The 25242-nt window shown below is 38.8% G+C and overlaps 1 protein-coding gene across 2 annotated transcripts in view; it reads right to left on the minus strand.

The window, feature by feature from the left end:
- Positions 1-25242, minus strand: part of Vps50 (VPS50 subunit of EARP/GARPII complex) — an 88454-nt gene that overhangs the window by 13128 nt on the left and 50084 nt on the right. For both annotated transcript variants that reach the window (XM_040728538.1, XM_005082895.3), the window contains 9 exons: positions 25117-25208; positions 21450-21544; positions 21089-21187; positions 20010-20100; positions 17510-17686; positions 15075-15193; positions 12603-12709; positions 4942-5063; positions 2105-2185 (listed from right to left, as the gene is read on the minus strand). In XM_040728538.1, the coding sequence (XP_040584472.1) occupies positions 2105-2185; positions 4942-5063; positions 12603-12709; positions 15075-15193; positions 17510-17686; positions 20010-20100; positions 21089-21187; positions 21450-21544; positions 25117-25208 (983 nt within the window). The remainder of the gene's footprint in view (positions 1-2104; positions 2186-4941; positions 5064-12602; positions 12710-15074; positions 15194-17509; positions 17687-20009; positions 20101-21088; positions 21188-21449; positions 21545-25116; positions 25209-25242) is intronic.

The raw sequence follows: 25242 nt of genomic DNA on the forward strand, positions 1-25242 counted from the left end.
AGTAACTGCAGAGTTGCAACTGCTGGCTGAAATAGCAGCAAATTGAGGTGCAGCCACTGTGCAATTTTCTAAACACATTTAGAAGGAAATGTGACCAAAAAATAGAAAGGAAGGCATGCCGCTTTTGAACATAAGGCTGCAAATGTGACAATTTTACCACTTGGGGACACAAATTCATCCAGTTATTACCACAAGAGCTAGGCAAATGTCATGGGCATTAAAGTGCCAGGAAGACTGGGACCGCTGTTGTGTGATCCCATTATATAACTTACGGCAAAACCTGAAGCATAAAGCCATGCCTTAAGGGTTAAAACCAAAACTACAATATGACAATCATAGTCTAGGAACAAGCTGAAGTGATAGAGAAATGCCAAATGATATTAATGACGAAGTTCAACCCACCACCAGTCTTGAGGCAGAAACAAGAAAAACTTTAATTGAGTACTAAGATCTATATCCAATATAAAGAGAATGCACAATGAAATATGGAAAACTATCACAGTAGGCAAAAGCTAATGAATTTTAAGAAACCAAGGCAAGCATGTAAGAAGGAAGGAAGAAAGGAAACAAACGCTGGGTCAAAAAAGGAACCATTTCTGAAAATGAAGATTAAAGATTAATGAAAAGCAAAACCTAAAGAGGTCAAGTGAAAACAGGATACAAAGACCTTAGGATCACCTATTCACACGTCCAAGAGAAGTTAAGGTAAACGCAATATTACAGCTATGCTGTCAGCACTCCATATCCACGGCTCTGCGTCTATGTATTCAGTCAACTACAGTTCAAAAATATTTGAGGGGTAGGGCATACATCTGTATTGAATGTCATTACTTCTAAAGGACACAACATACTACCATTATAAAATATTTATATTGTGCTCGGCACATATGTAATGTAGAAATGATATACATATACAGTTATGTGTAAGTTATATACAAATATGCTGTTTTTACACAAGGGATATGAACACAGGTGGTATACATGGGCTCCTGGAATCAATGACCTGCAAATACTTCAGGATATAGATGTGTGGGACCAAATTATCCCCAAAAGGTAGACACTACTTATTCTTCTCCTGAAGCAGTGGTCACCGGGGACAGCAATGCTCAGACACTCCATTGCTGCTCAAAGGCCACCATCTTAGCACTATCCATTCCATTTTATCACAGCACTCATCAGGGCCCCACATGGTATTATATACATTATAGAATATATTTGTCTAAATGCCTCTCCATAATAACAAAATATACAATTTAAGAACAAGAGGTAGGAGTTCTGCTTTTGTACATTGAAAAACTTATAATATAATAACAATGCTTGGCATACAACATTTCATTTTTTCTTTCTTTTTCCATTTTGCTTTACTATTTCATTATTTATATACCTACATACGTTCTAAGACAGAGTCTCACTGTGTAGCCCATGTTGGCCTTGAACTCTCAATAGTCCTCGCTCAGCCTTCCCAAGGACCCTGAGATCAGAGGAAGCCATCACCACACCACACTCAGTTATTATTTCTAAAAAGATATATTACCATTACTTTATAAAAATTTCAACAACGTAAGTGTGCACGTAATGTAATTATTATGAACAAAAGAGGAAAGTGAATAAAGGAATAAAGTTAAAGAAATAAAGGAAAATCAAGAGCCGACTGGGCCAACACAGAGGTGGACAGATGTCTTGGCAGGTGATTTCTCACCAGTGACCAATCGGAAGAAAATAGAAAAAAGTTCCTTTCTAGCTTTTAATGCTTATGCTAGCTTAACAATCATTAAGGATCACCTTTACATTGCTATATAATCATAAGCCATGCAGTTTACCATTGGACATACCAAGACCCTAAGCAAACCATACCCAAGCTTGGCTCTTGAATTTCATGATGATTAAAAAGTGACGTCAGACACTCCCTGAACGTTGATCTTTGGTATCTACACAACCAGAGATCTGTCAGACTATTAGCAACAGGTTCCTCTTTCCTGTGTGAGCTCGGCATAACACTGAGGACTCAGATGCTCCACAGGGCACAGATACACGCTTACATACAGTTGGTCTGTGACTGTCTGTTTCACAAACCCCAACAAATTAATTCCAAGTCATTACTTACCAGGTCAATAAGGCTTTCTTGTATTCTGTTTAGTGTTGTTCTTAGTCTGCTACTACTAAGGCCAAGTCCTGTGGATTCCAACTGAAAATAAAGAAAACCATGTTACACAGCTCTGCGGGTGCTGTTGCAGAAGACCTGAAGTAGTAATGGGCTTATTAGCTCAGACACTTAGCTTCTGCAGGTCTCCAGAATTTAAAATTTTTAAATGCCAACACATCAAAAAACAAAACAACAAAAAAAAGCAAAAAACAAAAAACAAAACAAAACAAAACAAAACAAAAAAAAAACAAATCTTAGGCCAAAAGGAAACAACAAACTCTCCAAAACCTTGAAGCTCACAGTAACATATAAGGAGCTTGTAAACTATCTTTACTACAAGATAATATTTTTAATAACGAAAGTTAAGATTTTCAATTCTTGAAGATGGTTCACTTCAGTATACATTCTCTGTTGTGTTTATATAGAAGCAAAACCAAAGTATTGCTCCCACCCGAGGGACCCATCTGTGGTGTGAGACTGATGGTATTTTCATTACTTAATTCTATCCGACAGTGTAAACAAAACACAATTTTTGACAAAACATCTAATTACCAGTTTCGGTTTTTGCATAATGTTACCGTTAGCATTCTGGTCTTTGTCTGACCATTATATTTATTTTCATTTTCTTGGGTAAATATCTGAAAGTGAAACTTTTGGGTCACATAATAAATATAATTATAATTCTATAAATTGCTCCATGACAAATTCTAAACTCGCTATGTCTTCTTTTTGTTTCCTCTAAGGGAGGAGTACGAATTCTAGTTGTTCCATACTATGAACTGTGCGTTTTTCCCCACTGCTCCCATCCCCCACCAGTATGGTTAGCATCTTAGCAAGTTCCACTTTTTATAAGAATAAGCTTTTGGTTTCAAAGACTTCTGTCCTCTTGCTTGCTTTCAATTTCTTCAGTTTCTCTTTACTATTCTTTTCTGTTGGGCCTACAAAGGCCAGGACACAAGGCCTAGTGGAACTTCCCGAGCCTGGCTAGAGTTTGGTGACCTGTCTTTGGCCTATCACTTCTGCATAGGAGTGACTCAGCAAAACTACTTCTATCCAGCTACTGCTAACATGGTGAAATATTATTGGCCCTTACACCTCACCCCATCGTGAGGGCCCCACCCACTTCCTCAACCCTATATAATACCTGCCTGATGCAATAAAGGGAGGTCCTGCTTCCAGAAGTCTCCCAACTCAGTGTGGTTCTCTCAGGTAACTAGGAGGGAGGGGTCTGGGTCTTCTACACTCACCAAGGAAGGACCATCTGGACTGGCCCTTCCACAGCCCTACCTGCCAGAGGACCCAGCACTTTTTGGGTTTAATTTGCATTTTTCTACTTTCTTTTCTGCTGCTTTTATTCAAGTCTAGACACTTCCCTCAAAGCCCTAGTTGAGATGCACCACAACTTTCGGTATGTTATGCTTTCATTATCATCATTCAGTCCAAAGTATTTTCTAATTCCCTTGTGATTTCTTTGAACCATTTATTTTGATGTATGTCATTTAATTTCCAAATACATGGGATTTTCCTAGCTATCGTTAGTAATTTCCAACCCAATTACACTGTCATTAGATTATAGACACTGTTATTATTAGATTATAATCGTCTATTAGGATATGCGTAGTTCTCCAGAGATGAAGATCGAGTGTTCGTTCATCTGGCATCATTATCCTTTAGTCTGAACACTTCTGTAAAACACTCTTAACTGCTGAGTCATCTCTCCAATCACCAGTTTCTAAATTCTGACTGATGCTTGGTACACTTGGAAGCAACAAATTCAGGGACAATTGTTCGTTGACACTTTGTCTCTGATTGTATTGGCATTGAAACATGGGTCATCAAAACCTCTACTAAAGGATCTGTCTTTGGTATACTTGTGATCATAGCAAAGATACATATTAACAGAAATGATGAAAGTATACATTTTCAAAAAGGAAGCATATCAATAAGAAATTTATTGCTATGAATCATGGTTTCACTCCACATAGAAAACTTGCACACATGCAGGCAGATTGTACAAGACTTTCCAGAATGAGAAAGTCACTTTGGAGTAGAAAGAGATAAACTAAACAGGCGGTGGTAAACCATGCTTTTAACCCCAGTACTTGGGAGGCAGAAGTAGGTGGATCTCTGTGAGTACAAGGCCAGCCTGGTCTACAGAGATAGTTCCAGAACAGCTAGGGCTGATGCATAGAGAAACCCTGTCATGAAACACACACACACACACACACACACACACACACACACGGGGGTGGGTGGAGGGAGGAAGGAAGGAAGGAGTTGATAAACTCAGTAAAAGTTTGAAACATGAAAAGTAAGTATAGGAGACATAATTCTGAGGAAGCCAAATGTACCAGTTAACAAAATTAATTACTTAATAAATATCTATGCTAAGGTTGTGAGCCAATATTTAAAAAGTTGTCTCAATTACTATGCAATTATACACAAATCCAGGTTCAGCACATTTTTCATTGCCAAAATATATCAAGGTAGAAAAGGCTGTTTCTTTTTCTGCCAAAGATCTGAATAAAATGCAATGTTTATCATATTAAAGCTTAAAATTAATGTATAAACCATATAATCAGACAGATATCTGACAACAATTCAATATTGGGATAATTCCCAATAGTGTTACCCACTTATATAGAATATAAAACTTAGACATATATGTATGTATGTATATACATGCACCCACACATACATATAAATTCCTAAATATATATACAGAATAAAACACTTCACATTTGAGGAAATGAATACATTTGAAAAGAGATTTTTTTTTCCTCCAAAAATTGACTTACTGAATCATTCCGGCCAAAAAAGGTATATATTGCATACAAGTAATAATCAAATAACTGGGACATAAAATGGATAACATCAAAGGCGATTGGTTTAAGAATGTTCATCATCTGCATGTACTTCCCTGAAAGGAAAAGAGAACCCAAAGATTAGTTAGAACAAAATTAAATTCTGTTATTCTATAGTTACTGCAAGGCTATAGGAATATTACATTACAATATTTAAATAGTGAAACACTGCACTCCTCATCACATGAGCTGCATATCTAGTACTTGGTAGGATTAAAACAGATCCATCACTGTGGAATGTTCTAACTGCCAGGTTTCCCTACTATTATAGTCTACTGCCTGCTTGTCAAATTCTGGTGGAACTTCTTCACTCTTCTGCAGATGATCCTGTGTGAGCACACAATCCTTGTTCTGGATGATTCTACTGAAAATAATTTCTTCAAAAACATTTAACTGCAATAAAGTAATATACAACATACTTGAGAAAAAGGGCTTTGTTTTTTCAGAAGATCACATACACACAGCAAAAGCTAGAAAACTGTACAAGGAGAGCAATGCCCATGACCCTCAACTTTAGCCCTGTGAAATCATGTGCCAAAGGCCACGAACATTTATTATGTCCCATACACATAAATTCGATACCCTCAAAGTGTCAGTAACATATACTCCTTCCTTTGTAAAAATACTCCTTCCTTTGATAAAATCCTATGTCCTTTTTTTTTTTTTTTTTTTTTTTTTTGGTTTTTACGAGACAGGGTTTCTCTGTATTGTTTTGGAGGCTGTCAGTCCAGCCTGTCCTTGGACTCACAGAGATCCGCCTGGCCCTGCCTCCCGAGTGCTGGGATTAAAGGCGTGCGCCACCACTGCCCGGCCCTATGTCCTCTTCTAAACATATGATCAGTTTGAGTTTCCTCTCAAAATTAACCATTTACCAATTTATCAGAAGAACATAAGAGGAATGAGTGAAGTTTAATTGTCAAGTACACAACTCCAAGTTTCTAGTTATGTTTCTTTTCTGATAGAAAAATTCTTCATCTATACTTCCTTTCTAGACATAATATATTAAACCAGACCATGTGTCAAATTTCAAATAACTCAGGTCCTGGCTCAACTCCATGTACCTTATAGCTATAAATTTTAAATTGGCACTATTAAAGATAACATGATTCAAAACAGAAAAACAAAAAAAAAGCACATATTAACTGCATTAGAGGAAAAGAAAATATCTGCTATCAACATCAACACCATTTCTTCAAAGTGAGAGTGCATCTTAACCTTTATAACAGAAAGTTCTAAAACTCAGGTGGTCAGGAAGGAAAAAATACTAATATATCAAATAAAATAAAACCCATCAACCAATCTATTCTTATGCCCGTTTGCAACTCTTTTTTTAAAAATTAACTTTTGCAATCATTTCATACAACCAGACCTTTTACTAAAAGTCACATTTGAAAAATATCTAAAAGATTTGCTCCTTGAACATTTCAAGGTCACTCTGCCAGCATCTATTAAGTTACAATTTCCTAAGCAGCAACTCACTAACAGGTAAAGTAGCATGACCCCAGAAAGGAAAGGTATAAAAATACTGTATCACTCCAGCCATTTAAAGAAATAAAAGGTGATTAATTAGTAAATCAGGGCCCATACACATTTATAATACACAGCTTCTCTTCATTTCTACTAATACGAAGCATTGCTCACATAATCTAAAGACACATAGACGATTTACCAGTGGGTAAAAGCAATTTAAAATGTATGCCTAAAAGAACAACAACTTTTTCTTCAATACTGAGAAAGTGAAAAAAGATTTAATCAACAAAACCTTTTTAGCGGGCATTGGTGGCACACGCCTTTAATCCCAGCACTTGGGAGGCAGAGGCAGGCGGATCTCTGTGAGTTCGAAGCCAGCCTAGTCTACAGAGCAAGTACTAGGACAGGCTCCAACGCAATACAGAGAAACCCTGTCTTGAAAAACCAAAAAGAAAAAAAAAAACAACCTTTTTTAAATACAACAACATATCTGGCCTTGTGTTAAAGTATGAAAAACTACAGAGTCCTAGCTCTCACATCTCAAAAGGCTGTAAGTGAAAGAAGGCATGAATTGGCAGGCTACCTAAGTATTACAGTATATAACAGGGAGAACTCTGCCTTCCACTTCAAGGGGAAGAGCAGACCCACAGTCTTTGGGTCTGGGGAGGCTTGCATATATACTCAGATCTAATGAAATTAAAGACTTTACAATGAATTAAGCCTATGAAGAGAAAAGGGTAGGAAGGGTAAGAAAGGTAGATTTGAAGAAAGAAAGGGAGGGAGGGCAGGAGGGAGGGAGGGAGGGAAATAGAGACAGACACACACACATACACACAGTTGGGGTGGGGGAGAAAAAAAGTCTCAAAATATCACATTGAGTTGGTAAATCTTTGCCACAAAGGACCAAGTGTCAGGTAATTTCACCTTTGCATACCACTCAGCCTCTATGGCAACTATACTGTGTCACTTCTGCTTTTTTTTTTTTTAATATGCTTAATTCTGCTACTGCAAAAGGGGTCAGCCACAGTTGACAATGTGTAAAGAAATAAGTATGCCTGTATTCTAATGAAACTTTATTTACAAAATAAACTTGGCCTACATGTAAGAGTTTGCCAATTCCTGTTTCAGAGAAAGACGATGGATGGCACGGGCTGGATCAATGGTTTAAAGGTTAATAGTTAGCACTGCTCTTGAAAGTGCCGGAGTTCAGTTCCAAGGAGGCTCAACCACCAGTCAATCCAGCCCCAGGGGGATCCAGCAGCCTCTGCAGGCACTTGCACCAGACCATGCACACCTGTGCGCCCATGAGCACACACATATTGATCAGAATAGATCTTAAAAATAAAGTGATTGAAACAGGTTGGTGGAAAACATTAACATGCCAAAAAGCCACTAAAGGCGCACAGCGAAGGAGGAAGGTACCCAGCCAGGCAGCAGCTCCTCCGAATCAAGCTGACCAGAAAGTGTAGAATGCGCTGGGAGACATGAAATGAGGCCCACATGAGACAAACTGCACTAGTCTCTGTCCTCATCCCCAGTGTCAGGAGTAAGAGGAACAGGCTGCCAACCCTGACCACTAACACAACCCATGTCCTTTGGACTTCTCTCTTAAAATCAAAACGAAAGACTAAGGTAAACAGCAGCTGACATTTTCTGTAGATGAAACAACTGGTTAAACAAATATGCTAGAGGAAGTAGGGGTCCTTCCTAAGCCCAAGAGACCCTGAAAATCAGACTCTTAAATAGCTTGGATAGGGAAGCAAGGGAGGGAGGGAGGGAGGAAAGGAAAAAGAGAGGGAGGGAGACAAAAAGAGAAATGTTAATTTTGACTACATATATGACATGGTTTTAAATTCCCAATGGGAAAGTAAAACCAAGGATTAAAATGATTGGTATGACTTTTAAAAACCAAAGGGTCTGTACTCTGTAGAAAGAGGCTTAAATCCACACAAGAAAACATTTCTCCCTGATGAGTATCTTTTTGATAGGAGAATGCTGCTTAGACATAGGGTATCACCTCCAACACTGTGGTACCTACAGACCACCTGAAGTGAAGAGACATGCCCTCTGCAGTTTTAACCTAACACTCAAGTGATGGTTAAATCTCCTTCCCTCTGTCTCCCCTTCATGCCACCTGAGAAGGGTCTCACACTGCGATTCTAGTCACTCTACCCAAGCGCCTGAAAGTAGATTGTCACTCTCACAGTAGTGGAACCTTGGAAGCCAAAGGAAGAAACTACCCTGAGAATGAGCCTCTCCGGAGATGCTAACAGACATTAACTAAGACATCTGAGAAGCCCCGACTTCTGGTTCTCTGCTGCAGTCTTACAACGGTAAGGCTGCATTCTGACAGGCCTGCCCCAGTGTGAGGAACCCTTTCCTCTGCTCGATGGCTCTGACTTGAGCTCTCCTATCCCTGCTCTTGCCTTCACTTCCTCTCACACCATCATCCAAGCACCAGCCAACAACTTCCTTTGTCCCCAACACCAGCTCCTCATACCAATGGGACTAAAACTTCACTTTCAGGGCCACCTGGTCAGACTCCCTGGGGGGGGGGGTACCCAAAATGCCGCATCTGACAACTCCTCTGAGCTTGAAGAAATAAGATGGACCACAGTGCATAACGTCAGTGTGGGGAGTCTTCAGAGGGGAGACTGATGAGAACAGGAGCTAGAAACTGGACAGCAGACTTGGTGAAAGGGTTCCCCGGAAGCAGGCGTTCCACGGATATTTTTGGTTCTCTGGTCAGGAAAGCCAGAAGAGAGCTGTGTTCCCTTATTTCTCCCTAAATGAGTACCCTGCCTCCAAGTTCTGTTACAGAGAAACCCAAACCCAAACCCAAACCTCCGTTCAGACTCTAATGCTTTCTGGTGGATGACTCTGGAATTGGATCTCCGGATTTTCATGGTAGAAATAGAGTTCTGTCTATTCCCCAGTTTCAGTTCATCTGGTAAATGATTTCAGTGTTACCGCTTCAAAAGGAAGCAGTTGTAATAGGCTTGATCAGGGCTCTAAGGAGGCCTCTAAGAAAAAACTATTTCTCTAACATGAATGGAGACCCAACATTCCAAGCCACCACAAACACAAAAGAGTTAATCCTATCACTTGGCAAGGAGGCCCATCCCTCAAGAAGGCAGGTTCAGCTTAAACCCATGCTAAAAAGATAGCAGGCTAGATAGCCAGCCCTTCAAAGAGATGATGCATTTCTCCTCCCCAGATCCCTGCAGTCACTCCAGGCCTATCACAGGCTCTGGCTCCGTCCACCTGTCTGAACCTGCCTCTTCTGTTTCCCTTCTGTGTGCTGGCCAGAGTGTTTTCTTTGGTACTTTGGACCTTCACTCTTCCTCTAAAGTGCCTCTGTACTCCGTGTGAAGGCTTATCTGCAGGGACTGCAGGACTAACTCAAACCTCATGGCTCCCTTTCTCCCTCTTCGGCTCCCAATTAGGAATCTATAACAAACCTCTCTAGAGTCAAACAAGACAAACAACTAGCTGAACAAGTGAGCTTATGAAAATATTAAATTAAGAAAGCTAAGGCTTATGAAATGGGTACAAGCACCAGATTACAATCAACCTGACCTTGGGATTTGGGACTCTGTTCCCCAAAGCAAAGGCTAAGTTGGCTGAGCCCACTTTATTCTGCACAATGTTCTAAGCACAGATTTTACAGACAGGCAGCAGTCAGGACAAACCCAGTTCATACTGGGAAAAGTCCCACACAGTCGTCCAGACATTTACCTTAGACATGAGCAGATAATCAAATGCCACCAAGCACAGGGGGACAAAGAGGGTGACACCACAAAGAAGCTGGTGACAGAGGAAACCGAGTAAGCAATGCGGCCACAGAAGAGAGGTAACAATCACGGAAACCAGGGAGAGTGTGGAGGAAAGCAGGGTGAATAGAGAACAGCTCTCGGGGAATAAAAATATAACTTTAAAAACAGACAGGCTCTCAAAAAGCTTTTCACAGGAACACATGAATTTCTGCTCCCATAGAATATCCTACCATCAACCTCCACCCCCACCCCCCAGCCCGCCCCAGTGTATATCAGTGGGAAGTCCCCGCCTCTGAAATGGGGAGCCCCGCCTGCTAACTTTTTTCTCTTCTTTACACAAGAGCTGTCTCTGCCATTCAGTCTCCAAGCATTTTGTAGTTAAAGACAGCCCTCGCCTCCCTACTTCCCAGCCCCCACCTCCTGCCCCTGCCTTGAGTGGCTCTCTTCAAATCCTACTTCGTGTGCATTCACAAACCGACTAGAAAGGCAGCCCCAGGGAGACAGAAAAGTCCACAGAGCAGAGACTGGGGGGAGGGGGCAAACAAGGACAGGAATGCCTTCTAATAGACACAAAAGAATACACACCTTCTTCAAATTCCTACACCAACCAAGAAGCTAAACGCTGTGTTTGGTGCTTGGAATTAACAGAAAGAAATATGACTGCCCCCTTGCTCGTTTTGTTCTCAGTAATAAAATATTCAGACTAAGATGCACTATGACTCCTCTAGTCACTTGAACTGGGTATGGTTTTTTAAAAAAGCATTAATATGTGGCCAGCGCATTATTTTCATTATCTGCTTCCACATTCCTTATCAGACTATTACGAATCCACATCGCTTGGCTACAGCACTGCCCCAGACACTTCCTGTGGCTGAAGCCACTGAGAGGGGACAGCTGCTCCTAATTTAACACATTCAGCAAAGCCAGAAAACTATCTCAAGCAGTATATTCAAATCATCAAAGACTGACATCCAAGGCCCATGAGGTTAAGAAAGATGACAAGGCTCCTCCAAGGTTTAGAATATCTATGCGTGAGAGTTGGCGCTGGGGTGGAAGGACGGACGGATGGATGGAACGTTGCCTTGTCCATCTGAAAAGTGACATGGAACACCAGAGCACACAAAGCACAGATGACGCGCTACTGCTTAGGCAGACGGACTCTGACAGACAGAACTGGACGGACTCTGACTCTGCACAGGGAAGGGGCTTTTAGCAATTGGAGAGTCTAGCAGCAGAACAAGTGGCCTTGTGATATAATATGCTTTGAGCAACTCTGAGTCGTGAAACAAAAGCATGACAGGCACCACATATTATGGCCACCACTGAAAGAAAATCTCATTTGGGGGGACTTAGCCCAGGCGACCTCTCAGCACCCTTGCAATTCTGATTCTGCAATTTCTAAAGAGTTATTCATGCCGCTGTTCTGCTACCTCTCCTGGACAAAAGAAGAAAAGCTAATTATCCTGACAATAATTAGCTACAGAATAGCTTCTTAGGATCTGTCTTTTTTCTGGGGCTGGAAAACGTATACCTTTTCTTCTCATTTCAATATGACTTTCTGCATATTTTTCTCTAGAGAAAGCAGCCTAAAGCATTTTGTACATTTCATCATACTCATTGATGATATTTGGGAATTATCTTAAATAACAGCATTTCATCAGAGCTGAAGTTACTCAAACAAGGCAGTACATAAAAGGCATCTTCGCAAATAGGACATAGAGATCCTGCAGCCAACCATAAAATTCCTTGTTGCTCTAAAAGAAACTCCTAACTTATCTGTCAGATGTATGGACGTATCTGTGAGCTAGAAAGGCTGGAAGAATGCACGATGTTGAAATACCGACACCCCCCTTGGAGCGGCACGTTTAGGGTGGCATTTGTTCCTGTTTGCCTTGGATGAGATCATCCAAAGGTCTCATCTGTGATGAACACATCCTCTGTGAAACCTTCTGTCTAAGAACAGCAGACAATCACTATTCACTCTGCTTATCTGACAGGAAGGCCGGGACGCTCTAGGAGGCAATTAAGCTGAAAAATACTGTGCTGTGAAATTGGCACTATCACCCTTGTACACAGACCTCTAAATCAATCAACTGGAATGTTCAGAAAAATTAGAAGGTACAATAACTTAATAGGTAGCCAACTCAAGAAGTGAAACTGACATTAATATCTGTGTACTACTGTGTAGAGCATTTACAGGATAGGAAGCTCTGACATACACGATTCTGAAACCTCTCACTGCAGCAGACACTAAGTAACAACTCAAAGGAACTTAAGTAATAGTGATTCAGTATGGCAAACTAATGCAACATAGTTTTTTAAAAAAAATAGAAAGATATGGCTACTCACCAACAAGCCTTATTACATTCAGTGTTGTGTTTGTTAAGATGGGCGCATTCACTTTATTTAGACTGTAATCTGACTTCTTCCTGCTCTTAAGGGTCTCTCGTGAAACACTTCCCATGGAAAACAAAGGAGAAAGGCCGTTAGACTGCAGTCTAACAAACCAGTTGGTTACTCACTCACTCATAAATTATTTACTGAAATACTACACAGGTGAACTTACAACCCCAAGAGAGGAGAAATAATAAAGAAATGAAGTATTAGAAATACATTTCTTTGATTCTAGGTATTCTGAAGACTCCATCTGAAGTATGTGTCAACATTATTATCTCTTTACTGAATTCCCAAATAGTCTGCCACTTTATTTCGCGTATGTCTGTGTTTTCTTGGACACCACTCTGCCATTTATTGTTCTCTTCTTTAAGTTCTCTGAGTTGTTTGTTACCTTTTAACCCCTTGGTTAAAACCCCTGATAAGTGAGTGCTCTTCCAAGTTCTGAGTTCTGGGGTTCCTCTAGAGGATTCCAGTTGTTTCTGTGTGAGGCTGTCAGTGCAGGGGCTGTGCACTAGGCCTGGGGTGTGGGAAGTTACACACTGAGGCATAACTGTATCAAAGCTACGGATTTCAGGAACTTACGAGAAAAGCATTCTCTATGGAATTGGAATTGAAAGAAGATATGATGGCTGAGTATGAGTTAATGGGTAACAGTATTTTCAAAGGAGACGCAGAAGTTATATGGTAAGGCCACTTCTTAAAGGGTATGAGGTGATGGGGAAGAACATGAATATGACCACAATGAATGAAACTCTAAGAAAATTAGTAAAAATGTTGTGGAAAGCGTGTGGCTATGTAACAGGCAAAGAAAACAGTCTACTGCGACGGACAGAGCGCACCTGCTGCCACGTACGATACACGTACAACGCTCGGGCAGAGCAAAGTGCGGGACACGGGCAAACAGAGGCTGGCCCACCCAGAGCTCCACGCCTGAGGAGAACAGGGGCTCCCTAAACACAAAGGGAAAACGCCGTGGAGCTGAATCAAATTAACATATAAGAAAAAATCCCAATGCACTGCCAAACAGTTTAAAAGGTGAGAAAGACAAGAAGCTAAAGTGACGAGCAAAAATGGAGACCCACATCCACGAGTAGCAGACACTACCTTCTATAGGTTCATTTCAATTAAAACAGCTTTTCTTCCCTTTGGCCAAAATTCTTAAACAGACCCAATAAATCAATTCAACAAAAGCATCCTGTTTAGCTCAAAGATCTATTAATGTCTTAAATATGCAAAACCCAATAAAATCAAACCTTCCCAATCAACATAGTTATAGTCATGTGGATTGCTCACTATTAAGGAGAGAATTACCCCAGTCGGGGTTTCAAGTTAACCAATTATTAACAAAGTGTAAAGTATACTTAAATCTATCATTTAAATGTATGTGTGAGAACAGTACTTTTGTTCTTTTAATTATGTTTATTTTGGGGGCTGAGGTGGCAGTAGTGTGAGTGCCAAGGTGCATTGTGAAGGCCACAGGACAATGACAGGAGCAGATTCCTTTCTGCCGTGTGGAACCTGGGACTCACGCTCGGGTCATCACTCGGTGACCAATGCCTTTGCCCACTAAGCCATTCCTCCAGACACTATAATTTTTATAAAGAAATGCGAACATAGATGGAGAAAATTTTAGGAGACCCATTGCTAGATGAAGAGCTATAATAACTGCTAAGAGAGGGAGATCAGTCTGTGTCAGAGACAAGCTCCTGACAGGTCATGTAATTGGAACGGTCAGCCCCAAAGCCATGTACCAATGGTCCACATTAAATGGACTGAGCAGACCGCAAGTGTGCATGGGGAATGTGTGGGACAAGAAGAGTTTCAAAAGACGTCATGAACCTGGGAGGGAACAGAGAGACATGAGGAGACTTAGAAGGGGAGTAGGATGAGCTGGAAATGATGTAAATCTAGCACTCATTTATGAAATCCTCAATAAAATTAAAATATCGCTGCAAAAATCAATGACAATGGCAAATATGCACAAAAATATCATAATGAAACTTGCTACCCCATGCAATTAATATACTAGGAAGTAGACTGGTGTCTGTGAAGTAAAGAGTTCTGTAGGGCAGAAGAATCTACAAAAGCAATGACTGAATGAGCAGATCCCAGAGGACTCTTGATAATGTCAAATACGCTGTATGAATCAAAAGAAGAGCTGCATTTAAGCTAGGTTAGCCAAGTACAATCAACTAATATTTTCTGAACCATAACAGTCAAATCCCACCAAGTAAATTAAGTTTTGGAAGACCAAGTTGGGCTTTGCTTGACCCAAGTTTTTCACGTAAATATCTAATTCTTTTTCCTGAAATTTCACTGTTAGGAGGGAAACCTACACACTCCAGTCTTTGAGAAATTATTTTTAAGGTACACAAGTTGCTGCCACATCAATAACCGCTGAACCCCCAGTCCCGCCTCAGTCACCTCTTCACAGGCACATCGCCGGTCTGCTCATCCACGTAATCCCGCTTCAGCTCTTCGGGAACATCACTGTCACTGTCATACTCCTGATAGGCACTCTTCTCCTGCTCGTCAGACTCATACTGAAGAGAACGCAGCGGGACGGGCAACAAGGGCGCTTAGGATCACATTAATGCAGTCTCTCAACACAAAAGTGTTCACAATGTTAAACAAACGGCTAGAGGAAAATTCTTAACTTAGTTTTACTTTTACTGGGAAGACTCAAACTCTTCTTCCATTTTTCTTTTCTATCTTACTTTTAACTAGCTCAAAAGAAAAGGAAAATAAAAATATTTGTGTTGTTTATTTGTAAATGAAAACTTAAACCAAATATTCACAACCACAACTAATACTCCACCGGACCTCAAAGAAGGAATAGTGTATTTTAGATTTAGAAAGATCTTCTGGTGGTTTTTTAATGTTTACTTTAAAAGGCTGGGACCCGATTCTAGCCCTAGAACTACTACTTTTGCTTACTAAACACCCTCATCATGCAGACGGACCGCTACCCATGACGATGGCCACTGCATGGACAGCTGAGAAGGTGACACTCAGCACCAAGAGGCCTCCTGAGAGGCTCACTCTTGTGATAAGGGTTCCTTCCTAACATCTTCCTTGCTCTTATGGCACCATGGACCAATGCCAGAAGGGACAGGATGTTGCCAGCAAGGGAACCAGTGGTAGTACCACCATCGTCATCTCGCGGTGATTAAATATCAGCTAGCATTCCCTGAATTTTTGACCATGTCCTGTGCCATGTTCTCTTAAGAATTATATCTCTTAAATTCTGAAACATCCATATAGGGCTTAACCACATATACAGTTAAATCTTAACCCCACACATAGCTGAGGAGACCAACATGATGAGAACATGGAAAGAAGTTTGTGTCCCCTAATTCAATTGCTTTTGGATAATTTGTTACTGGGGTAAAGTGTCAGGCCTTATTCAGATGTGAACCAGTCTCAAGGACTTAGACTGTATCTGGAAAGATTAGATTCTACACCAATAACTAGTTTTTAAAAAATCATGACATCTCCCTGTATTAACACATAAGGTGATCCTATCAACATACAGACAAGAATTCTGCTCAGGAGGCAGAGGCAGGCAGATCTCTGTGAGTTTGAGATCAGTCTGGTCTACACAATGAGTTCGAGGTCAGAAAGAGCCACAGAGAGAACCCCTGTCGCAAAATCTGCCCAAAACAGGTTTCAAAACTAAAATAGAAAAAAAGAAAGAAAGAAAGAAAGAAAGAAAGAAAGAAAGAAAGAAAAAAAGAAAGAAAGAAAGAAATAGCTTTTCTCATACTTAAACAATTCCTACTTGGTTCTATCAAGTCTAAAATAAAAATCACAGTGGATTCCTCTGGAAACGAAAGAGAACAAAAGGACACACCAAATAATATCCTGGTTGAATGACACGATTTTGGAAACACACTAGCGGGCTGTGAGGCAGGCCCTGCTCTCTACTGCAAATACGGACAGCCCAGGAGTACAAGTGTAAAGTACCTTGTCAAGGCCCACACAGCTGATAAACTGATGTGCTGTTACTGATGTAAACCCTTCCTACCAACTAAGTAATTCCTATATTTAATATTGCTTCATGCAGCTCAAAAGTTGTTAAAAGATCACACTTGTAAATTCTAAATTCGAAAACCACTGTCAGGCAAGTAGGCAATAATTCTGTGGTGGTCTTAATATAAATGGTCCCATATATCCCAATGCTTAGTCGTCAGGAAGCGGCACTATTTGAGAGGTATTATAGGAGGTGTGGACTTGCTGGAAAAAGCCTGTCAATGGAGATGGTCTTTGGAGCTTCCAAAGCCCATGCCAGGCCCAGTGTTTCTGTTTCTGCTACCTGTAGAGCTGGATGTAGATTCTCATGAACTACATCTGCCCGTGTGCCACTGTGCTCCCAACCACGACGACAATGGACTAAACCTCTGAAACTGTAAGCCAGCCCCAATTAAATGCTTCCTTTATAAGAGCTGCTCTGGTCATTGTGTCTCTTCACAGCAACAGAACCCTGACTAAGAAAACCTTCCTCTCAGATAAGAAAGACATGGGATAAAATTCCGCCCTGGTTGCTCAGAAGTGGAGGAGTCACACCAGAGCACAGGTGCACTAGCCCCTCAGTCACCAAACCATTCCGATGAGAAGTAGAGCCCAGCTCGGAAATACACTGACAGACTACTGAGCCAGCGAGAACAAATGTGTGCTTGAGGACAGCACTGTGAAAAGGACAGCATACTTGTGTAGTCATCATCTGCATAAGCCAGCTTGTAGGGACACCGTGTACGGCAAGTGGTGACCACATGAGCAATCCAGCAAATTACCAGTTAGCTTCGGGACACTTTAAAAAGGAAAGCTCACTTCCGCTTCACAAAGCATTTTACACATACCCCATTAGAAGCCAAGACATCTTCTGTCTCTTCGTCCTTGTGGTTGGCTTGAATTTCAAATGGATTCCCACTGCTACAGTACTGCTCAAACAAAGTCACAGGTTTTGAAGAAGTTGCCGATGGTTGCTTACTAGGTGAAACGGATGGGGAGCGGGACTGCTCCAGGAACTTAAATTCCTACACATTGAGAAAGGACCAAATAGCTGTTAGAAAAAATTAAAAAATCTAAGCATACAAATATATCCCTTTAATGCAGAGTCAGAAGAGGAGGAAGACACGATCCTCAAGTTATTCACCTTTACACTCTATCGTCATCTGAGATCACAATCTTGGAAACACATAACCATTCTAAAAGACATCTTAGTCAACAGTGCCATGTAAGTCATTGGTCTGGTCAAGCAACTCTGGCCTTCCCTGAAGGAAAGGCACAGACACATTTTAATGACAAGAAATTTAAATGACACAAAAGCAGAAGTCCTGGTAGGATGCTTTTAACCCACAACATCTTTCAAAAGAACAACTGCCAAGACACTGCTGACTCCTGTTTGCATCATATAACACATCCTTACAAACACAAGAAGAGCATCAAGTACATATCTATCTCTATTATGTTGGCATCTGTAACTATAATTTATTTTCCTTTATACACCAAGAAACAAGGACCACGAACGAGCATTCACTGGGCCAGATGAGTCTTCTGCTCCTAGACTGCTATGTCCATCAGGCCATTATGGAAAGCCACCTGCCTTCTCCTTGCTTCAATCCCCTCATCTTTAAAATAGGAGGAACAATCCAGATGGGGAAGTAAAAAACAACAGAGCTAAAAAGATGCAATACCGGATCCAACTTCCACATTACAAAGATGAGCAAACTGAGGCAGTCTGGAAAGACTGAGTGCCAAGTTCAAGGCTACAGCTCACTGGAGAAAGGATTCAAATCATCTCTAAAGTTCATCTGAATTACAAACTCTTGACAACTAACAACAAAAGTAAGCATTTTTCTATACCTGGCAATATTAATCCCAAATTTAAATGTCTGTCATACTCAGTAATAGTTTTAAAAGTTATTGTTAAGAAGTATCTTAAATTTCTACAAAGTACATTTACACCATGTCTCAACCCTGACTTGTTTTCTTAATAAATTTCAACTATATGTTAAATCAGATGCAACACAATACCTGAAACTCATGACATTATTTTTATAACTCTAAACAAGTGTTTAATATAACAACATGATTTCTTTACAAATCCACAGGAATACATTTGAATAATTAAGGTGTAAATGGTTTTTAGGCAACCATTTTGAAAAAAAATAATGGTTGATAGTTGGAAATGACATGTTTCCATTAAAAGTTCTCTTACAATTATATCAATTACACATTAAATATGCATGATCACTCTATTAATAATCAGCCTATTAAATAAAAATTCAATTAAATTATCTAAATAGATACTCTAAAATGGAAGGCTTAAACTTTTAAATGTTAAGGAATTATTTTAGAAGTCACAGACCCTGCTAATTTAACGCTATGTTATTGATGCTAATTAAGTGTTCTTATTTTGCTGTCCTTGAGTATTCACTAGTCACCACTGTTAGTGTTTTCTATGTTAGAAAAGCCATATGAGAGGACTGGATCTGAAACCACATAGTCTATTAAATGACACACAGGCAGAGATGGCTCAGCAATTACAAGCACTAGCTGCTCTTCCAGAGAACGCAGGCTGAATTCCTAGTACCCACATGACAGGTAACCACCGTCTGTAATTACAGATCCAGGGAAGCCCATGACCTCATTTGACTGCCACTAGGACTGCACATGTGGTACACCAACATACATGAAGGCAATATACACATACATATAATATAAAATTAAAAAATAATCAAGTACTCTTTAAATATATCCATAATTGTTTCCTTCTTCTAGAAAGCCATTCCACCTGAAGGAAATCACTAAACACCATGACACAAACTTTGAGGCAGAACTATTTACCCCACTGTATCTCAATAAAACTAATTAAAGAGTTTTTCACAAACCCCTTTTTCCAAAGAATCCAACTAGCTAACAAAAATTAGTATCTCTTATAGGTACCTTTTTCATTTACGAAGCATGTTATCAATACAGGCAAACCTGCAGCTGTGCTCTAGCGTAAGTGCCCATTCATGCCTTCAGGAAATTGCTAGTATTTTACATATGCCACACGCTACCAAAATACAACTGACTCACTTGCTGAAAAACTTACATAACACAGTGGGTTCTCTTCTGAATTCGAATGACAATTCATTGTAATTGTTACTTTCTTTAGTCAAAAGTGTTTACTGAGCATGTAAGACAAACATTGTAAAGTAGATTTCAGGTTCATCAGCAGTGAATTCTTATTAATGGGCCTGTTAGGGATCCCTTTCCAGGAAGGAGCTCTCACATACATGTTTTTGTTATTAAAAGAAAAAAACCCAAAGTATTTACTAGTAGACAATTTCTCTGTTCTTAAGAAAAACTTACATGAAGCTGCAAGATGCTGAAGTTTGACTTAACAGGGCAAAGCTCCCATGTCTCATTTTCTAAGAACATCCTCAGTTCATCCAGTCGTATTCTTAAAGAAAAGAAAAGAAAAACAATAGTCGAAAGAAAAAGAGGGCAGGAACTACAAGAACAGAGGAAACAAAATACAATGTAACAACAGAGTTGCCATCATCATAATCACCTTTAGAATCACTCAGACTACCACAATAAAGTACAAAAGCCTGCTTCTGTTAGAAACCCCATGATCCTTAAGAAAAACTAATAAACATAGGTCAGATATTTACTAAGTTGAATACTTTTAAAGTGCAAAACTGATGTGTAAGAAATACGATTTTTATTTAGAACTAAATTAAAACCTGTCACCAACTCATGCACTTAAATTTGTCTTAACTCTTCATTTATCAATGCCAAAATAGAAAACAACGAGCAGGTTAGACAAAAATCGCAGATATTTATGTATTAGTGTATCACAGTATGTCAAGTGTCAGGCTACTAAGTGGCATCACCAAGATGATTATTATTCTCCAAAGGTCTTTAACTGTGTCCATCTCTACAATGCACTTAAAACTCAGCAGGTCAGCACTTATACTCTGGGCAGTCTACTAACTACCTATCACACCAACGTTTTCAACACCACTGCTCTCATTTTGGGAAGGAAGACATAGGAGAGATAGAACCACAAGTCTTGAGGCAGCACAGAGAATAATAGAAATGGGTTAATTAAGTTGTAAGAGCTACTTATTAATAAGCCTCAGCTATCAACCAAGCATTTATAATGAATATTAAGTTTCTGAGTGGTTATTTGGGATCTGGCTGTCTGAACACAGACAAATTCCACCTACATTCAACCCACTACAAAGAATTTAGATTCACAATGAATAATAAGAATAACTTTTCTTAAATTTTTGATGAAGTATCCCCAACTATCCTACAAAGAGATACAACAAAATTATTTATCAAAAATTAAAAATGGCTTTAAATCAGTAAATCTTATAAGAGTAAGCCTTAAATAGTCTCATTACCTACTGTATTTAATCACATCTTATTGCATTTCTTACCTGTGGTGGTTCTTGAAATAATTGATACTTTGTTTTCTAATGGACTCCTGTAAAACTTCAGACTTGCTACCACAAAATTCTTCTCCAACTTGCATCAACCTAGTTGAACAGAAGTCTATGTAAGTTTCAGGAACACCCTTAGAAAAAACAACAGCCCAGGCTCTTTCTTTAACAATTATAACTCATAAAAATTTAAATTTGGGTATTTAAAAATTATAAAGAGCCTACAAGCCCAGTCTATCCCTCATGAATAATTATATACTCTTCCATGAAGAAGTTAGACAGAAGATTCATTAATTTCTGTTTTTTATTCTTATGGTTGAATGAATTAAGCCACAGAAGACAGTATCTCAAACACTACCTGCTGACTATATCCAAAACAAAGATAAAATCATCGTATTTGAAAATAGATAAGTCAGTTCCAAGCAAGTAGGTTTTTACTTTTAGTTGAACATCCTGTAAGACACAAATAAACAAATAAGTAAATTTATTCTGTAGTACATATTAAAATGAGATAATGATACATTCTTAGTTTGATAACATCTATCTACATAGACCAACTGCAAATATCTTTAAGACTAACCTAACAGGGATAGTCCCATGAATGTTTTAAGAAATAGTAGGGTCCACAATCTCACTAAAACTTGACATAGTAATGTTAAATTCTACTTAATGTAAAGGCACAAATACACACCCACACCTTAAGATAAGAATGGCATCTTGGGCTGAAGAGATGAGTGGGCAGTTAAACACACATATTCTTGTAGATAACCGAGTTCTATTTCCAATGCCCCAATGGCTCACAACTGCCCATGACTCAAACTTCATGTGATTCTATGTCTTAAAACACCTGTTCTCAGGTGCACATAACCACATACACTACACACACATAATTAACTAGTACATAAAATCTATTCAAAAAAAGTATATTCTTATGAGAGATGGGACAAAATCAGTATGTATACATGGCTCTGGTTCATTAGAAACTCAAAGCTAATGCATTTAAAGATGAATAACTGTAGAATGTATATCAGATAACATAAACATTGATAGCTTTCACAATAACCTGCAAAGTGTTATAAAATGGGGAACTTTCACTTGAAAACATACTAAATCTCAAACAGGCCTATAAAAAAATTCAGACCAATAAGACAAAGAAAAGGAAAAACCTCTGATGAAAAAAAAAATATATATATATGTAAAGAAACCGGTAAATTGAGAGTAATGGGGCTGAGTGGATGACTAACCAGTAGAGACTAATTTTCCAAATTCATGGATTTCCACCAAAACCACAAGAATTTTTCTTCTAAAAAATTATTCTAAAATTCACCTACAATAGCGCCCAATATTTGGCTGACATTGCTTGCTGAATCTTCAGGAAAGCTTTAATAAATCATAAATAATATATCACCACAAATTGCTTTGTAAAAAGTAAAACTATGTAAGGAGTAATAAAAAGTTATGAGTAATGCTGAGAGATTTGGACTGCATTAAATATACTACAAAGTATTTAAAACAAAAGAATAGAATGTTCAGATAAATAAGCCAAATAATTCATAGCAATAAATAGTATACACATAACATATACAATGGCTGAATAAATAGCTGTAAAAAATCTGCTTTTTGATATTTAACCATGTCAAAAACACTATACTAACAACTTAATATATGTGATAAGACCAGCTTCGTTCAGCAGGCCTTCTAACCCCGAAGAGGAGCAGAGACTAGAGTGTTAAGTATTACTTTGTCTAAGCCCTTGTGCCTGCTGCTTGGCAAAGCTAAGTCTCAAATGGAAGTCTATCTCCCTTCAAAGTCAATGGAGGTCTATCTCCCTTCAAAGTCAGTTTTTCTTTATGCCTTGTAACAAATCAATAGACAAAGGTAGAATTATCCAGAAAGTGGTGAAGAGGAAACTTAACTAACAGAAGGAAAATATTTACTGTTCAGATATCAAACAAAATACACAATAGATTAATTATTCCTATATATTTTCAAAAAGGTAAAAATTAGAAATTATAGAATTTAATAAAACAAAACATTTCCTGAGTGTCTATTAAACACTTCAGTAAATATTCTAGGCATTATGTACACAACCAATACATAGTTTAGAGGCAGCTATACAACTGCCAGGTGAACACTAAGCTGATCTCTACATAGGGAAAGGCTATATGTACAAGCATAAGACAAAAAGATGTCAATCACAGCATGGCATCATAAAACTTCTATCTGCATTTAAAATAATTTTAAAAAGAAAAATACAGATAAGGGACTACTCATTATCACAAGTTACTGAGAATCTATAAAAACAGATTAAACAAACAAAAAAATCACAAAACAAATTATAAAAATACAGAACAGGTTGAATACTAGTGTAGGATACAGAGGTTAGCAAGGGGTAGTGAGAATAACAACACACTACAACTTGAAACCTGGAGTGTGATAGTCAACTCAAAAGAACACAAGCATCATATTTAAAAGTATGATGAGTTCCATCAACTGGCCAAATGCTTACATGGGAATAGTGTACTAAATTTCACATTGAATAGGTTTTCATTTACCAGAAATACCATCAGGTTGCCAGGTCAGATGAGACTAACTATGTAAGATGCCAGGAATACAAATGGCACCACTGATTACCAGAAATTCTACCATGAATATGCTAATTTCAATTAAGTACAATAAGGGTCTATAAGGAGATTAAATCATGAAATATTCATGTCTGGTCTTGGGTGTATATTTAATGAGCATGAGCATATATATTCACATATAATGCACAAACAAAAAGAGCCCCAAATCACTATTATTTGATAAACACATAATAGTTTAATATTGTCATAAGAGAAAATATAGTGGCCAAAACAATTATAACTACAACATAAATACATTTAAATGTTAAACTATAAATTCAAATTGTGTAACCCAATATATAGGGTTGTCATAAACCAGAGAACTAAACTATAAATATTAAATGATACTTGAGAAAATATACATTTTTAGGGTGTTTCCCTAAATGATTTTTTAAAAGAAACCTTATACTAGATATCAAACTGAAAAGCAACCTAATTGGGGGGGGGCGGGCGGGGAGGTAGGGGATTGGATGGAGTTTTTCAAGGTTGCAAAGATTCCAATGAAATTATACTCTGATCTAGGAAGAACCATATTTTAAGTAAATTTCAGACTACAACTAAACTAGTCAACTGAAAAAAAAATGTAAAAAGATGATACTATTGTCTCATATTTGGGTATACTTATAATTCATGTGATGGTGTACGAACCCACATAGTGAGAACAACAGAAAGCAGGGTCCTCATAAGGTTATGAGGGCACGGTCCCTGTGACTAGGATGCCTGAGGGACATGGCTTTCTAGTTGTGCAACTAAGGGCACACACAACCAAAGGTACCATCTGCCAACTAGAACTTCACCCAACACGGACTCTGTAAGAATTCTGACCTTATCTTCCCAGACTCAGGGCTGCAAGGCCCAGTTGCTGTCTTTGGAGCAGTCCAGTCTGGCGTGTCTTACTAGAGTAGTCCAAATGGAACACACCGACACAGTCCAAATGAAAACAAGTGCACAGTTTTCCTCAAAGGAGCTCCTTGACGAACTAAACTGACTCTTCCCCATATTCTAACCTAAATGTCACCTACTTAGTTCTTTCCTAAAATTAGGCAGAAAGGAAATGAAGAAAACTAAATGAAATAAAAAAAATAAACAGGACAGGTCAATAAAAAAGGTATAAATTCTTGAGGAAAGCACGATTGTACTTAGTCATGGAACACATGAATATTTCCAATGGGAATTTTCAAACTGAGACTTTTTTCAATTGCTCTCTGAGTCAATATAATTATCAACTAATTACAGAAATTAAGTTAAATGATAGCCTTGTTCCAAAGATGAGCGAGCATATGATTAAGCCTGCAGAGAGTGCAAACACACAAAGTTTAGAAAAAGAATTTCGACAGCAACTCTAGTCTGAATGTTTTGGACAACAGCTTCTGTGAAAATAAACATGAAAATAACCCAAACCTGCCATATTCTCGTAAGGCCATGCTCTAGTTTCTTTTTGACGTAGCCACGATCGAAATTGGTTTCTTCAGTACTCATCACATTACTTCCTTCTAAAAGCAAAAACATGGCATGCTTTTAATTAAA

The sequence above is a fragment of the Mesocricetus auratus genome, unplaced genomic scaffold (assembly GCF_017639785.1).
Source record: "Mesocricetus auratus isolate SY011 unplaced genomic scaffold, BCM_Maur_2.0 Super-Scaffold_100019, whole genome shotgun sequence".
Lineage (NCBI taxonomy): Eukaryota > Metazoa > Chordata > Mammalia > Rodentia > Cricetidae > Mesocricetus > Mesocricetus auratus.